Raw genomic sequence first — 17,072 nt, 5'->3', positions numbered from 1 at the left:
ATGCTGCTAATAGGGTTTCTATTCATTATATTATTACTATTTGATAAATCAATTTCGAAAACATCGCCAAATGTTTCATTCTGTGAATTAAAACAAAATGAACATCATCATCAATATGATATACTAATAAATAATACAATCATAGAATTATCTTGTTCATTTGGTAACGAATGGTATATTCCTTCAACTATACCATTGAACTTCAAACCAATAGTTATCATGGATCAAATAAATAATAATCAAAGTAAACTTTTAATTCAACTACCGAAGAATAATACTGATAATTTACGTACTCATTTTCGTGGATTATATCAATGTTGTCAGTCTTCGAATAGTTATAATATAAGTATCATCAATTGGTTACCAAATGAACCATCTTGTTGTCCATGTTGTCCATGGTATGAACAAGATCAATGTTTATTTAAACAAATTCAATTCATAAATCATTCAAATATTATATTCAAATTAAAAAGTATGAAGACATATTGTGGTAGTGTATTTCTTCATATGAATTCAGTTACTATGACAACTATTCATTTAGATATTATACGTAATCAACCAATGCTTATACCATGTCCTGGATTAAATAGTACATATCAAGAAGATTCCTCATTATTTTCGATTGATTATCAATTAACACCACATAAATCAAGTTATCAATTATGGTATCCATTTAAACAATTTAAACATTCAATTCAATATTATTATGATAATCGTTTTGGTTTATGTTTATTAAAATCACAATTTCCACGTATTATGTTATATATGTTATGTAATTATAAACAAATGAATGAACAACGTATTATACAACCAATATGGCCATTACAATCACTAGTTATATCACCTATCATTCATATATATTTACAATCTATAAAGGAAATAGAATATACTACTTATAAATTAATGAATATAAGTAGTCATTCTTTTTTAAATAATATAAATTGGTTAATTAAATATTCTAATGAAGTTTTAATATTTCGTATAAAGCAACATACTAAACTATTACGTTTAATATGTATTGGTAGTTATACACAAAAATATATTGTACATAAGCCAATAAGTAAATTATGTTTTAGATGGAAAATTTTAAATCAAGTAAGTACATTTTTCTGGTTAACGTTTTGTTTTTTAGCGAGTTGGCTTTTTACGGGGTGGGGTTGTTAAACCCAATGCCTAACCCTCCTCCTTTATCTGGGCTTGAGACTGGAAGTAGATCCCCGGAGGAGCTACAGGAGGAGTTATCTGTTCTAAAAACATAAGTATATTATTTTGAAAAAAAAATGTATAAATAATCTTCCATATAATGACATATCGATTATAAACTAACATTAACATAGTTGAGATCCTGAATCAATTGAAGCTAGATGACCATGGAAAACCTGGAGGCTCTGGTGGTTTAACTTCAATGGATTCATGATCTCAACTATTAAAATTACTCTATAATATTTACAAACACCCCTTCTGATATTAACATCAAATAATTGAAAGAAAGACGATTAATAATAATCAAAGTAATTATTCGAAAATCAAGTTGTTGCTACGTTACATAATAGATAAAAAGAGAAGAAAGGACAAAACAAAATATCTTGATCAATGGTCAGTAATATAACAGTTATGTAAGAATCAAGGGACAAATGTTGAGAATAAGTAAAATACAAAAAAAATATACGAAAATTGGTAGGAATATGAAAATTGTTTATCAAATTCCTGCTACAAACTTCACTATACCGATGACCAAAGTAGCGAGAGTGGTTGTACAAACTTCTTTTGGATAATAAGGTTCGGTTTGTGAACATGGATTATTACGTAACATATCTACTTGAAAAGTGTTATTTCATTATTGCAAATCATATATATATATATATATATATATATATATATATAGTTACTTTAAATTGTACTAAAATTAATATCAAAAGAGGTTTTTGTGGATACTATAGTAATTTCAATAGTTTAGATCATGAGTCAGTTGAAGCTAGCCATCATGGAAAGCCTTGAAGCACCGGACGGCCGTTTCGTTCTTATGTAGGGCTCCTCAGCAGTGCGCATCCACGATCCAGGAAAAACTTCTTCTGATATTAATCAACATATACTCATTGGTGACTGGCTTCAGAGGGAGTTCTAGTGAGAGACAGTGACCAGCGGAGTTCAACCGGGTCTGTTGTGGGAATAGTAACTCACTGAAGAAAATAGTGGATGTGTCGCTCACTTTCGTGGATCGTTCGAAGTTAGACATTAACAGAGATGAGCGCCATCCGGCTCAGTGGTCTAGAGGTTAAGCGCTCACTTGGGAGACTGAAAGGTCCTTGGTTCGAATCTGGCGAGTTGGGATCATGGATGCGCACTGCTGAGAAGTCCCACATGAGGACGAAATGGCCGTCCAGTGCTTCTAGGTTTTCCATGATGGTCTAGCCTCAGTTGACTCATGATCTCAACCATTGAAATGTACTAAATTGTTTAACTCTCTTGTGAATAGGAAAAACTGATCAATTTCCAACTATGTTTTGTTTGATAAATTACTCTTTAGTTTTCAAATAAGTTATAATGAGAATCTAACTGTTTAATTGTGAAAAATCTTACTTAGACTATACTCTAAAACTTATTATATTTTTAGGATAATGTAAAACTTTCTAATATATCTGATTTCCAAGAACATTATCAGATTGATGAACAAAGTCCATGGGAAAGAACAGAATGTTTGACTACACATCAAACATTTAATAAGTTTTCAATACTTTATGCTTATTCAAAATATGATCTAGATCTATCGAAAACTTCGAATGAAACTAATTCATCAGTAAATAACACATTTATACTTTGTGAAGTAACTACACCAGATAGAATGGCACCTATAAGTCAAAGAATAATTCAAATCGTAAAGACCACTAATCAAATATCAAATAAGCTTCACATAAGTTATCATTGTAACTGTATGGTTTTAGGTGACAATAAGTCCTCGTTTAGTGACAATTCTACTTTAAGTCTTCTCATCAAAAACAATTCCGTTAACTTGAATATATCATTTTGGACAGAACATGAAACTGACAATCAACCATTCTGTATTCTTATGAAACATGGTATGCCTAAATCTGAACAGAAAACCAAAGAAACACAAATCAATCCAATCCGTACTAAAGATACTTGGAAATGTTTTATAAAAATAAAAATGAATTTACCCAATCAAACAATGACCTTATCTATTGGATATGGAGAGATAAAGAGAACATTCCAGATATTCATTGTCAAATCTATCTTGGAATTAACTAGAAATGTTGAAAATCTTCAAAGTCAAATTACACAACAATCTTATCTACATTGTATTCCAAATGATATGGAAAGAAGTATAGCTCAAAGATTCGGTTATCATTATCCAAATCATGTAACTTGGTTCATTTCAATGGATAATCATATTCAAAACTATACAACATATAATAAAACATTCGAACATATCTTCAAATTAATACCATTTTACAATGTAACCAATTATCCTATGATAGTACTGAATCAAACAGGAAACTTATGGGAACGTCCCAATGAATTAGGTCATCTAAACAATTTGTATTTAAATGATTGGCCTAAACAATTATGTGTAAGATGTAGTAGTGTTTATGAAATAGGAATACACTTTAATAGTCATGAAAGTTGTACATTATTGAATGATTTCAATGTCATTGATATATTCAACAACACTGGAAACCATCGTGACCTTCAAAGTATCCGAGGAAAGAAGCAGTTATATTTTGTTATTGAATTAAATAATTCTTCACAATTTTATGAAGTAAATTCACACTATAACAACTCAGAAATTTCTCTAGTTCAAAGTACATTTATCAGTTTAGAGTGTATACGTAAACTATATACAAAACCTGAACAGTTTAAACGAAAGGAATGGCCTGAATTGACTATTAATAATACACAAAATAATACTGAAGATCATTTGATTCATAATACATCCTGGATATTATCCCCCTATTCTTTCAAGGTTAAAAAAGTAATCCATTTAAACAAACCGCTTGTTATTCATTTAAAATGCGCATATAAAACTGAACAATATGTAATTAAAATTCATACATTTAAACAAAATAAACCGCAAATTTTGAAACCAATTGAAAATATACAATTCATTAAAACAAATTTACAACAATCTACTCTATTCAATTACACTATTCATACTACTAATATAACTAAAAATAGTATAGAATTAATATGTCAAGCGATTGGTTTACCAAAACCAACTATTCAATGGATGAAAGCAATTTATAATCATAATAAATCATTTATTAAATGGTTCAATGTACATACATGTTCAATAGATGATAATAAAGTACCATTTAATATCAGCATAAAGGATGATCAACAAATTCAAACATGTATCTATCATCTAACCACATTAAAAGAGACTTTAAATCAATCACATTATCAATGTTTAGCTACAAATATCGCAGGTCATACATTTAAACAAATCAAATTAATTTACCTAGATACTACTTTAATGAGTTCTAATGAAACTATCCAATTACAGATTATGATGAAAAAGATCATTTCATGGATATGTTTCATTATATTACCAATAATATTAATTCTTCTCACCTTGGGTATCATTCTATGGTTATGTTATAAAATCAATTATAAAAATCAATGTACTTCCGAGATATCACTTCCAAATATTCTATATAAACATATTTATAATCGTCTTCATTCATATCATTATAAAGCATCATTATCATCATTATTATCAACATCATATAGTTTGAATAAAGATTATAAATCTGTTGAACAAGTGTTAAGTCAATTATTAGGTTTCACTGTTAATACTACTAATAAAGATACTACTGATATCACAACAACAACAACAACAACAACAACTACTACTACTACTACTAATGCAAATCATTCTATGAATCAAATTAATAAATGGATTATACCGAGTAAATTTATTAAACGATCTAATGATTCACTTGGTTCAGGTCATTATGGTTCAGTATTTAAAGCATGGTTACATAGTTCATATATAAAAGATACATTAAATAATCAATTCAATGATATATTATTAAAAGAGGATACGGACAATTATATTGTTGCTATGAAAATATCATCAATAGTTGAAAATACTACTGTTAACAATAATAATAGTAATAATGATAGTAGTCAATTATTATGTTTAAAAAATGAAATACGTATATTATCCAACTTAACTAATTGTGATAACATAATTAGAATGATTGGAATCATGTTTGAAAGTAACCTCAAGAGGAATAGATGCCCATTGAATGGTGTCAATTTGATTCTTGAATGTTGTAAATACAAAAGTTTAGCTCATTTTATTCAATGTCATTCACATCAAATGATAGATAGTTTAATGAATTATGAAGAAGTTCAATTGACCAAATTCTATATGAAAGACAACAAGATGAATACTAATGATAGAATAACATTGGGAGAATATAGATTAACTGTAAAAGAGATATATCGTTTTGCTTATGGAATTATATCAGGTATTGTATATCTGGTAAAGAATTATGTAATACATAGAGATTTAGCAACTAGAAATATTCTTATTAATCATAATTATATACCAAAGATTAGTGATTTTGGCTTAGCTGTACAAATGACACCAATTAATGGGTTAACAAATGATCAAATCTATAATATTGATGGTGAATTTAATGAAGATCAATTAATCGATGAATATTATCGTGTATTGACGCCAAGAAAAAAGTTACCTCTACGAATTCTACCACCTGAAGCATTATTACAACATAAATTTTATTTTAGTTCAGATATATGGCAATATGGTTTATTGTTATGGGAATTGTTTCATTTGGAAAAACGTGAACCATTTCAAGAGATTAAAACATTTCAAGAATTAGTTGGTATGTTATCAGAGCATAATATTAGTAACAACAAGAATAACAGTACAAATTGTAACTCGGACATTTCAAGAGAGATGTTGAAAAAAAAAACAAATTGTCAAAGATTATTACCACCGTCGACATTAGATAGACCTATACTAGTGAACGATGAATTATGGGAAATGATGTGTCAAATGTGGTCTTATAATCCCCACAAACGTCCTACTGCAGCACAAATTCATGATAAACTAAAATACTTACTTGAGGGCACTAAGGAAATATTCAGTTGCATAGACTTTCAGTACAATTGTCATGGACAAGGCCATCATAAACACCATAGCTGTACATACAAGAATTGTAAATTTTTGTCAGATACATCTTTCATAGAAGTTCATAATCATTCGGTACACATTTACGAAAATACAATCCAGTCTACGTGAATTTCCTGTCAGTAATACACACCTTATCTACAGTGCCCATTACCCTATAATGTATATAAACTATAAAAATTACTATTATTTTAAACGATTTGGTCTTTCTATTTTTACTCATCCAGAACGAAATCAGTTGGATTCGCATGCCTTGTTACACTTAGTATAATATATCAGTTGATGAGCTCTCGAAAAAGAGAGGTAAGTGGATGCTTTCTAGTATCTTGATGGTTGTAATCATAGACCACCAATGATTATAAATGCCTGGAATCTAGGATATATAAGTCTAAAAAACCACAAGCTTCTGAGTTGACATTTTACGATCCATATTGATCGTATTATGTAATCATCACTGGAAATCGTCAGTAATTATCTGTCGTCCCCAAATGTCACATATCACGACTAAAACTCCAGAAAGAGTTTTAGATGGTTTTCAATTTAAAGACATAGCTGACTATAATATTCGTTAAGAACCTATAAGGGGATAAAAATAGACATTACACTAATCACATGGAAGTGCGGTTTTTCAAATACATTATGCTCTGAAAAATAATGGCGATTGTATAAGTTGATACCAAAATTCAAACTATGTTGACTGTGAATTAGTTATTAAAGTATTCTACGTTTATTAATTAATTCAAAATATTCAAGCTCTGCCCACTTGATTTTATTTAGGAAACTAGTTGGTATCATAATCCTTCACATAGTATGTATATATGTATGTATGTGACGGACAGAAAAGATCTGTGATAGAGTCTTAAACTATGAAGATGGGTCACACAATTTCAGATTCCATGGGAAGCATGAATTCCTTCAAGACGGACTTCACAGCTGGTTAACGAGTGTCAAACAGAAGTAAATCTAGGTTCACGATTTCCTCCAGACTACTCTCAACTCCCTAACATGACAAGAGCAGTTATTAGTAGAAGGATGATTAAGAGTATATTTGAGTTGTTCACTTAGTTCAACGGATTCAGTAGACAATAGAAGTCCATGATAGGCTAGATGTTGGAACTAAAAATCAAATAACTGAAAACGAAAAGGAACTTGAAGATTCACACACTGGATGATTATTAAAAGTGTCATTTGTAAAACTGACAAACTAATGCTGAAATAATCTGAGCGTAGAACTAGTAGATGAAGTATTTAATTTGTTCTTAAATTTTACTGGAGTCAAAAGAAATGAAGGATTAACTACTTAACTAACTTGAAAAATATACTGGTCGTGTGTAACATTTCACTTGTTGAAGTTCACACCACAAATATATATATATATATATATATATATATATATATATATATAGGAATACACGAAAACATATTTTATGCAGATGCCACTCTGACCCGAATGACACGACAGTAGAATGATCAGAATTCCTTGTGAGTAATAACTGCTTAATTTCCTTCGTTCTTTGTAGTATTTAAACTTGAACTAACTTTTAAGAGTTATTTATTCCTTGGATAAGTAAAGAATAGCATGTTGTGAAATGTTAGAATTTCAACTTTTCTAGTCATTTAGCTATTATAAATATGTAGGTAGTATTCATGGAAGTGGATAGGACACATATTGAGGAAATCACCCAACTACGTCACAAGACAAGCCATCACATGGAATCCTGAAAGCTAAAGGAAAAGAGGAAGATCAAAGAACACATTACGCTGAGAAATGGAGACCGACATGAGAAGAATGAACAAAAAATGAATAGAACTAGAAAGGAAGGTCCAGGACAGAGTGGGTTGGAGAATGCTGTTCGGCGGCCTATGCTCCATTGGGAGTAACAGGCGTAAGTTAGTTAGTAAGTAAGTAAGTAAGGTGGTATTCATCATGAATTGACCTCATTTGAAATACTATAGGAAACTAATGATCACTGAACAACTATCTCGTCGTCGCAGATGATGATAGATAATTGTCATTGAATTATATTGAAGATTTGACATTGTTTTTATCATTAAGATCAGCATACTTAATGTTAACTTCGTTTGAAATTATTAGGTCAAATTTTGATAGTGACGTTTGCAGTTCAAGTATTAATCCTTATATTTTTGTGTTTTAAAGTCAGATAGAAAAGCCATTTATGATTATTATTATTCAATACTATTAATCCGTTGGCAGAGTGATAGGTCGGCTTCATATTAACTACTTATCGTCATTTATATGACGTACTGATCGATGTAACGAACTATATATTTTTCATATATGGAACTTTCCTAAGCAACTTGAATAATCTGATTTTCAGAATTGCAAAATGAATAGTCCGTTAAGAAGAATATTCATATACACGTATTTATTTTAGTCTTCATGAAGAACAGAAAGGTTGGCATCCACAAGTCTTATTGGGTATATTCCATAGAACTTATGACTCTGAGGGGAAAATGTTCTTGGGAGTTCGATAGGTCAGGATCTACTTGAGAAGGGATATAAAATGGATGATATCAAGGAATACAAAGCAGTGAATAGACAATCAAAGCCTACTATATTAAAATTTGTGGAAGCCGTAGAAATTAGAAGGCTTAAAACTAACTTTCGTATTCAATAAGATTTAGTGGCTAACCTTCAACTGCCTTCGCAACTGAATCATTCTCAACCCTTTTTCCAGTTTTACTCTTCATTAAATTATTACCGCAGCCTAGTGAGTTTAGATCTAATGCCTTTTTCATAGCACTTGGGTTTTCTTAATTTTATGTTGCAATAAACATTATCTTAAATAATCCACAGCTATCGTTTCAGGTGTTTATAATATCTTCACAAGTGTTGAGTGTAGTGAACGAGAACACAAGTGGGGACAATCGGATGTATTTCAACACATTATAACAGAATCTCTCAGTAAAATCTGAGAACCATACAGAAAATTCTCTATTTGCAAACTGCGAATCAACAGTCTCAAACTTAACTGTTCCTTCTGCAAAATGTCAATTAATCGTCTCAGGCTTCATTTTTCTTCCGTTTCCACACCAATTATTTTTTGTTCTCGTTCTCTTTCCTTCGATCTTCTTAACATTCTGCCATCAGACATTTCACTTTTGATTGATAACACATACTACTGATATGAGTCGGCATCTGTAGCACACACCACATAACCACTTACTTACTTACTTACTTACTCCTGTTACTCCCAGTGGAGCATAGGCCGCCGAACAGCATTCTACAACCCACTCTGTCCTGGGCCTTCTTTTCTAGTTCTTTCCAGTTCTTGTTCATTCTTCTCATGTCTGTCTCTATTTCTCGGAGTAATGTGTTCTTTGGTCTTCCTCTTCTCCTTCGACCTTCAGGATTCCATGTGATGGCTTGTCTTGTGACGTAGTTGGGTGATTTCCTCAAAGTGTGCCCAATCCACTTCCAGCACTTCTTCCTCATTTCTTCCTCCGCTGGAATCTGGTTTGTTGTCTCCCACAGTAACTTGTTTCTGATAGTGTCTGGCCAACGAATCCGAAGTATCTTGCGTAGACAACTGTTTATAAACACCTGTATCTTCTGGATGATGGCTTTCGTAGTTCTCGAGGTTTCCGCCCCCGTATTGAAAATTCTGATCTTAGTGTTAGTTGACAGTTGTTTTGAGTTCCAGATGTTTTTCAGTTGTAAATATGCTGCTCTTGCTTTGCCGATTCGTGCCCTCACATCTGTATCAGATCCACCGTGTACATCAATGATGCTGCCCAGTTAAGTAAACCAACTGGAAACTTATGTTTAAGGCTTCTTTCTAATTATTTTTGATCACTGACGAAATATCACTGAAAAAAAGTTGTCGAAAAACATGACTGATACATAACTATCTAGTTAATATTTAAAATATATCGGACAACCGTAAATGAGATTTTATTTACATTTACATATCAATGAACAGTTATATTTAAGTTATAAACGTTGTTTATACCTAGTGAATGACATCATATAATGTCAGGTTTTAATTTAATATAAACATTCATGTATAATCTATGCATAAATTTTAGGTTAGATAAAATCATTTGTCAGGAATACTACCACTAACTCAGGGTCTAGAAAGTCGGAAAAATGAAAATTTCACAGATGCGATAAAAATGATCTTGGTGGTCTTGACATTGTGGATGGTTTGGCATTGTTTTGGCAAGTTTTACTGACTGCTCATGTGAATAGTTGGTTTATCAGTTGACCGATTTCATTCATACTGGTGGTTGCTTTTCAGTGTTTTCAAGAGCCATTGTCATTGTAACATTGTAAGGCATGTCGCCATTGCTAACAGTAATGAGTTTGACTGTCGGGTAAGCGGAATGGGTCAACTTTGGCCTGTTCATGCTGTGCATAATTGATTTGCGCGATGACTGATCGGAATAATTATACATCTGAAGTGAATTTGTATATGAATGATGCGAATGGTCCACCAGGGTGCTTGTTACTTGTGTGGTTGCGCCACAGGATTGAGCTGTACTAATCAGATTGTAGCGTTGAAGCCCATATAGTGTCTGGTTCTCCTATTAGGCGGGATTGAGCTGTACTGCTCGGGTTAAGCCTGGGTAGTGTCTGGCTCTCCTGTTAAACGGGATTGAGCTGTACTGTTTGGGTTGTCACGCGAAAATCTGTATGGTATCTGGTTCTCCTGAAAACCAATGCAAAATTACCCTGACCCACAAGGGTATATTAACTCCGCTTGTAGCTCCTCCAGGGGCTACTGCCGGTCCCAAGCCCGGGTAAATGAGGAGGGTTGGTCATGGGGTTAGCGACCCCATCCCGTAGAAAATCAACTCGCTAAAAAAACGCTAACCAGAAAAAATCATTCAAACCATTCAAACTCTGCCCTGGGAGTAGAAGGAAAAATGACGTCTCATGATGAAAGCCGAGTTCCTTCGGAAGTCATGAGGCCGATGCACCTTCTAACAACCAGAGCGACAATTTTTATAGGTACATGGAATGTCCGGACAATGTGGGAGACCGGAAGAGTCTTCCAAATTTCTGCGGAAATGAGGAAATACAACCTGGAAGTGCTTGGAATCAGTGAAACACATTGGACGCAGGTTGGACAACAACGACTGTCTTCAGGAGAACTTCTGTTATACTCCGGTCATGAAGAAGAAAATGCCCCACATACACAAGGAGTGGCACTGATGCTGTCTAGAAAAGCACAAAATGCACTTATAGGATGGGAATCTCATGGACCGAGGATCATCAAAGCCTCCTTCAAAACAAAGAGAGAGGGCATTACAATGAACATCATCCAATGCTATGCGCCGACTAACGACTACGATGAAGACGCTAAAAACCAATTCTACGATAGGCTGCAGTCAATCTTCGAGAAGTGCCCAACCAAGGACCTGACCATTCTGATGGGAGATTTCAATGCCAAGGTTGGAAAGGACAACACTGGATACGAAGACGTCATGGGACAACATGGACTGGGAGGAAGGAACGAAAACGGTGAGAGATTTGCAAACCTATGTGCCTTCAATAAACTGGTCATAGGTGGCACCATATTCCCACACAAAAACATACACAAAGCCACTTGGATTTCACCGGATCACACTACACAAAATCAAATCGACCATGTCTGCATCAACAGAAAGTTCAGGAGGACGATGGAGGATGTGAGAACCAGAAGGGGAGCTGATATAGCATCCGATCACCATTTGCTGGTCGCCAAGATGAAACTAAAACTCAAGAAGCACTGGACAATGGCGCGGACAACATCACAAAAGTTTAACACGGCCTTTCTTCGAGATGCTGACAAACTCAACGAATTTAACATAGCCCTCAGCAACAGGTTCGAGGCCTTTCATGACCTACTCAATGGAGAGGGAACCACCATAGAGAGCAGCTGGAAAGGTATCAAGGAGGCAATCGTTTCAACATGTCAGGAGGTTCTGGGCGAAAAGAAGCACCATCACAAGGAATGGATCACTGTTGGTACACTGGATAAAATTGAAGCAAGGGGGAACAAGAAGGTAGCAATCAATATCAGCCGAACAAGAGCAGAAAAAGCCAAGGCACAAGCCGAATACACAGAGGCAAACAAGCAAGTGAAGAGGAGCATCAGGACCGACAAACGTAAATATGTGGAAGATTTAGCAATGACAGCGGAAAAGGCTGCAAGAGAGGGAAACATGAGACAACTGTATGATACAACAAAGAAACTTGCTGGAAATTACCGTCAACCAGAAAGACCAGTGAAAAACAAGGAAGGCAAAGTAATCAACGATATTGAAGAACAACGAAACAGGTGGGTAGAACACTTCAAGGAACTCTTGAATCGACCAGCTCCACTGAACCCACCCAACATCGAAGCAGCACCCACAGACCTCCCAATCGATATTGGCCCACCAACAATTGAAGAGATCAGCATGGCCATTAGACAAATCAAGAGTGGCAAAGCAGCGGGACCAGACAACATCCCGGCAGAGGCACTGAAAGCAAATGTAACAGCAACTGCCAAGATACTCCACATCCTCTTCAGTAAGATTTGGGACGAAGAACATGTACCAACAGACTGGAAAGAAGGACTTCTCATCAAGATACCAAAGAAAGGCGATCTGAGCAAGTGCGACAACTACAGGGGCATCACTCTCCTCTCAATACCAGGAAAAGTCTTCAACAGAGTATTGTTAAACAGGATGAAGGATTCCGTGGACGCTCAACTTCGAGATCAACAAGCTGGATTTCGTAAGGATAGATCGTGCACAGATCAAATCGCAACTCTACGTATCATTGTGGAACAATCAATCGAATGGAATTCATCACTCTACATCAACTTCATCGACTACGAGAAGGCATTTGATAGCGTGGACAGGACGACACTATGGAAGCTTCTTCGACACTACGGCGTGCCTGAGAAGATAGTCAACATCATACGGAACTCCTATGATGGACTAAACTGCCAAATCGTCCACGGAGGACAACTCACCGACTCGTTCGAGGTAAAGACCGGTGTTAGGCAAGGTTGCCTACTCTCACCCTTTCTCTTTCTCCTGGTGATCGACTGGATCATGAAGACGTCAACATCTGGAGGAATGCACGGGATACAGTGGACAGGCAGGATGCAGCTTGACGATTTAGACTTCACGGCTGATCTGGCTCTTCTATCACAAACGCAACAACAAATGCAGGAGAAAACGACCAGTGTAGCAGCAGCCTCAGCAGCAGTAGGTCGCAATATAAACAAAGGGAAAAGCAAGACTCTCCGATACAATACAATATGCACCAATCCAATTACACTTGACGGAGAAGCTTTGGAGGATGTGGAAATCTTTACATATCTGGGCAGCATCATTGATGAACACGGTGGATCAGATGCAGATGTGAGGGCACGAATCGGCAAAGCAAGAGCAGCATACCTACAGCTGAAAAACATCTGGAACTCAAAACAATTGTCAACCAACACCAAGGTTAGAATTTTCAATACAAATGTCAAGACAGTTCTACTGTATGGGGCAGAGACGTGGAGAACTACGAAAGCCATTATCCAGAAGATACGAGTGTTTATTAACAGTTGTCTACGCAAGATACTTCGGATTCGTTGGCCAGACACTATCAGAAACAAGTTACTGTGGGAGACAACAAACCAGATTCCAGCGGAGGAAGAAATGAGGAAGAAGTGCTGGAAGTGGATTGGGCACACTTTGAGGAAATCACCCAATTGTGTCACAAGACAAGCCCTCACATGGAATCCTGAAGGTCGAAGGAGAAGAGGAAGATCAAAGAACACATTACGCCGAGAAATAGAGACAGACATGAGAAGAATGAAAAACAATTGGATAGAATTAAAAAGGAAGGCCCAGGACAGAGTGGGTTGGAGAAAGCTGGTCGGCGGCCTATGCTCCATTGGGAGTAACAGGCGTAAGTAAGTAAGTAACAAGGGTATATTATATATATATATATTTATATATACAACTGAAAATCATTTATCACTGTACATTTATCAATCTTGGTTCTCCGTTTCTTTATTTATGTTGACCAACTAAGCCAATAGTCTAAGTTATATTTAAGTTAGATAGATTAAGAAGATACTTTAAGATCTAATTTATTATATTATCCTTATTGAAATAAGTAAAGAAATTCTAACATCAGGTCTAGTTCCACTTCATAATCAATGATTTCCAAGAAATCGTCATCTCGAAAACGTCAAGTTTCTTTTACATTTACTAAAAACATTCTACATAGGTAAAATATGAATAAGCTTTTCTATGAGATTTAATTTAAGTAAAGTAACTCCCAATCTATACTACGACATATTCACAAGATAATGAATACCTGTTTCTATAAACCAGTGGATCATCAACATTGAAGTAAGAACTTATTTCAAATTAGGACAGTTCACAATATATATCTCATAAGTGATTAATTTCCACAATTCAAAATGGTATTACAGACACACCTATTATGGGGTAAAAATCACTACTAAGAAACCCATTGCTTTTCCCAATAACCTGACAAAACATGAACTCTAGCGCAGATAGACTGTTATTTTGTGAGGTAGACCGATCAAACAATGAAATATACTCCTAATATACTCAACCCAGAACTGGTGCATGACAAGACTGAGTGAATAAGAAATTGTTAAAGATAACCGAATTAGTTATATGCTCAAGTGATTGGTAATATGTATATTTATCTGCCCGTCAAATATTTAAGTCAAGACTTTGATACAATATATAAGCGGTTCCAATTAATTGCATGTTTTGTTTTACACTGTACAGACAGTAAGAAAGACATGGAACGTATAATGGCTTATAAAGATGGTGGAACCGAAAAATCCGGCCCTAAAAATGTCGTAAAATTGGAAATTCACTCACTGCCAGATAACCTAAGCACCTCTCACCTGCCATCTAGCTTCGAATTAGCATGTGTACATAGACACTTGATATGCCTGTATCAGTCCAGCATATAGTGTGTTCCTCTTTATCTCCCCCTTATATCTTGAGTTGTAAAATCATCTTGTAATTTCCTTTCCCACAAATTAATTCTTTCTTCAATTGTATTATTTTTCCTACTAACATTGGTACTACTGTGGTGTGGTCTACTTATATCCATATAAGTAGTATATGGTGATGGTCAGACATAGAATGTATTTTGGCAGAAGATCGATAAGGAAAGAACAGGAATGAAGCACAATCGGTACGAAAATGCACGAACAATGGAATTAAAGAAGAAACAGGGAAGACTGAGACTATTGGTTGTTAATTTGCAAATTAAATGTCTATTCTATGGTTATCAGAATTTACTGAGATAGTCTGTAATGTTTGTTTAAATACATTCGATTGTCCCCAGTCGTGTTCTGCTCATTACACTACTCTATCATTTATCTTGAGAATTTCACTTCGCTATGTTGATAGATCTCGCAACTCGAACCAATGGATATTCGTGTCAGATCCTATATTGTGTATAACTGACTGGCCTGGTTAATGACATTACTAAAAATATATTATTTCAAAAGAAAAATAACAGAATCTTCTACGGGTTTCAGTCTTTCACACAACCTTTGTCAGAGGAAACATTTTGAAGTTGGAATTGAAAACAGTATATGAAAATGTGTCTAGATTTTTGTTAAACAACTATCATACCATCTTGACCAACAGGTTTAAAGTCTATGAGTCATACATGATAACTGTCCTTCTTTGACCTTGAGTAAGATTTTGTTCTATTGTACTTTCAACCATGTTGTGTGTGTGTGTGTACGTGCGTATGTATTTTGTGTGGGTTAACAATTAAACATAATTACTCACTAACTTGTGTACATAGTCGTCACAGAATGTATTTACTAAACATTTGTAAATCTGAAAGGGTTTTTGTGAATATTATAGTAATTTTAATAGTTGAGATCATGAGTCAATTGAAGCTAGACCACCATGGAAAACCCGGAAGCACTGGATGGCCCTTTCGTCCTATTGTGGGACTCCTCAGCAGTGCGCATCCACGACCTCACCTCGCGAGGTTCGAACCCAGGACCTATCAGTCTCGCGCGCGAGCGCATAACCACTAGACCATTGAGCCGGCATCTAACGGTGTTGATGTCTTACTTCAACCAATTCACGAAGTTGAGCAATCATTCACCGATGTCTTCAGTGAGTTGATATCTCCCAACAGATCTGGCTGAATTTGAATAAAACCCATAGTATGTCTGTATTGAAAATGTGGAATAACTATAATTATGTCAAAATAATTAAATGTGATAATGTATATAATGATATTCACTTGATGTTGTTTACTCGTATCTTACTATTGTTATTTCGGACTGCAATTTATCAGTCTCTTATTGGCATATATGCACCCTGTTCGGACTACCTCGATATTACCTGAAGTCACAAGTATTATAAACAAAGATTGATGGTAGCTAGCAGTGGAATCCAGGAAGCGCGTTTCGTTCTATTTGGTACTCATCAGCTGGATGTATCTACATCTCAGAGTTGATGTTCACTCCGAGACTTGAACCCAGTACCATTCGCTTCAAATACCATCGCGTTATCGACTCAGCTATTGAGTCCTAATAGCCACCTGCTTGTATATAATGATTATGTTGATTTATTATTTTCTTTATAATAAGATACTTCATCATAATGAAAACTTTTTCGATAGAACTAGCCTTTTTATATATATTTTTAGTAATATCTATTGAAAAATAAAGATTTTATGAAGTGTCTATAGAATAATTAATCGTCTTAATTGTAATTAATGATTCAGAAATTCTCAGATCCGTTCCATACTACTAAATAGTTTGGAGATTATGAAATATTTGGCAGAGTCTATATCTACTGAAAGCTCATTGAATTCCAGCTTTCTGATCTACATATATTGTACTCAACTTGAGAGGGGAATGCTTTGTGATTGAAG

At 34.6% G+C, this 17,072-nt stretch overlaps 1 protein-coding gene across 1 annotated transcript; it reads left to right on the top strand.

Annotated features, from left to right (window-relative positions):
• Positions 1 to 6,292, top strand: Smp_134800 (tyrosine kinase; the record flags this gene model as incomplete). Its single annotated transcript, XM_018799610.1, has 3 exons — positions 1 to 834; positions 2,615 to 4,445; positions 5,352 to 6,292. The coding sequence occupies 3 exons, from the start codon at positions 1 to 3 to the stop codon at positions 6,290 to 6,292; spliced, it is 3,606 nt and encodes a 1,201-aa protein (XP_018651381.1).
• Positions 6,293 to 17,072: the final 10,780 nt, after the last annotated feature.

Source organism: Schistosoma mansoni, chromosome 3 (assembly GCF_000237925.1).
Source record: "Schistosoma mansoni strain Puerto Rico chromosome 3, complete genome".
In the NCBI taxonomy this organism is placed as follows: domain Eukaryota; kingdom Metazoa; phylum Platyhelminthes; class Trematoda; order Strigeidida; family Schistosomatidae; genus Schistosoma; species Schistosoma mansoni.
The sequence above is the reverse complement of the archived record's forward strand: the minus strand, read 5'-3'. Positions and strand labels throughout refer to the sequence as shown.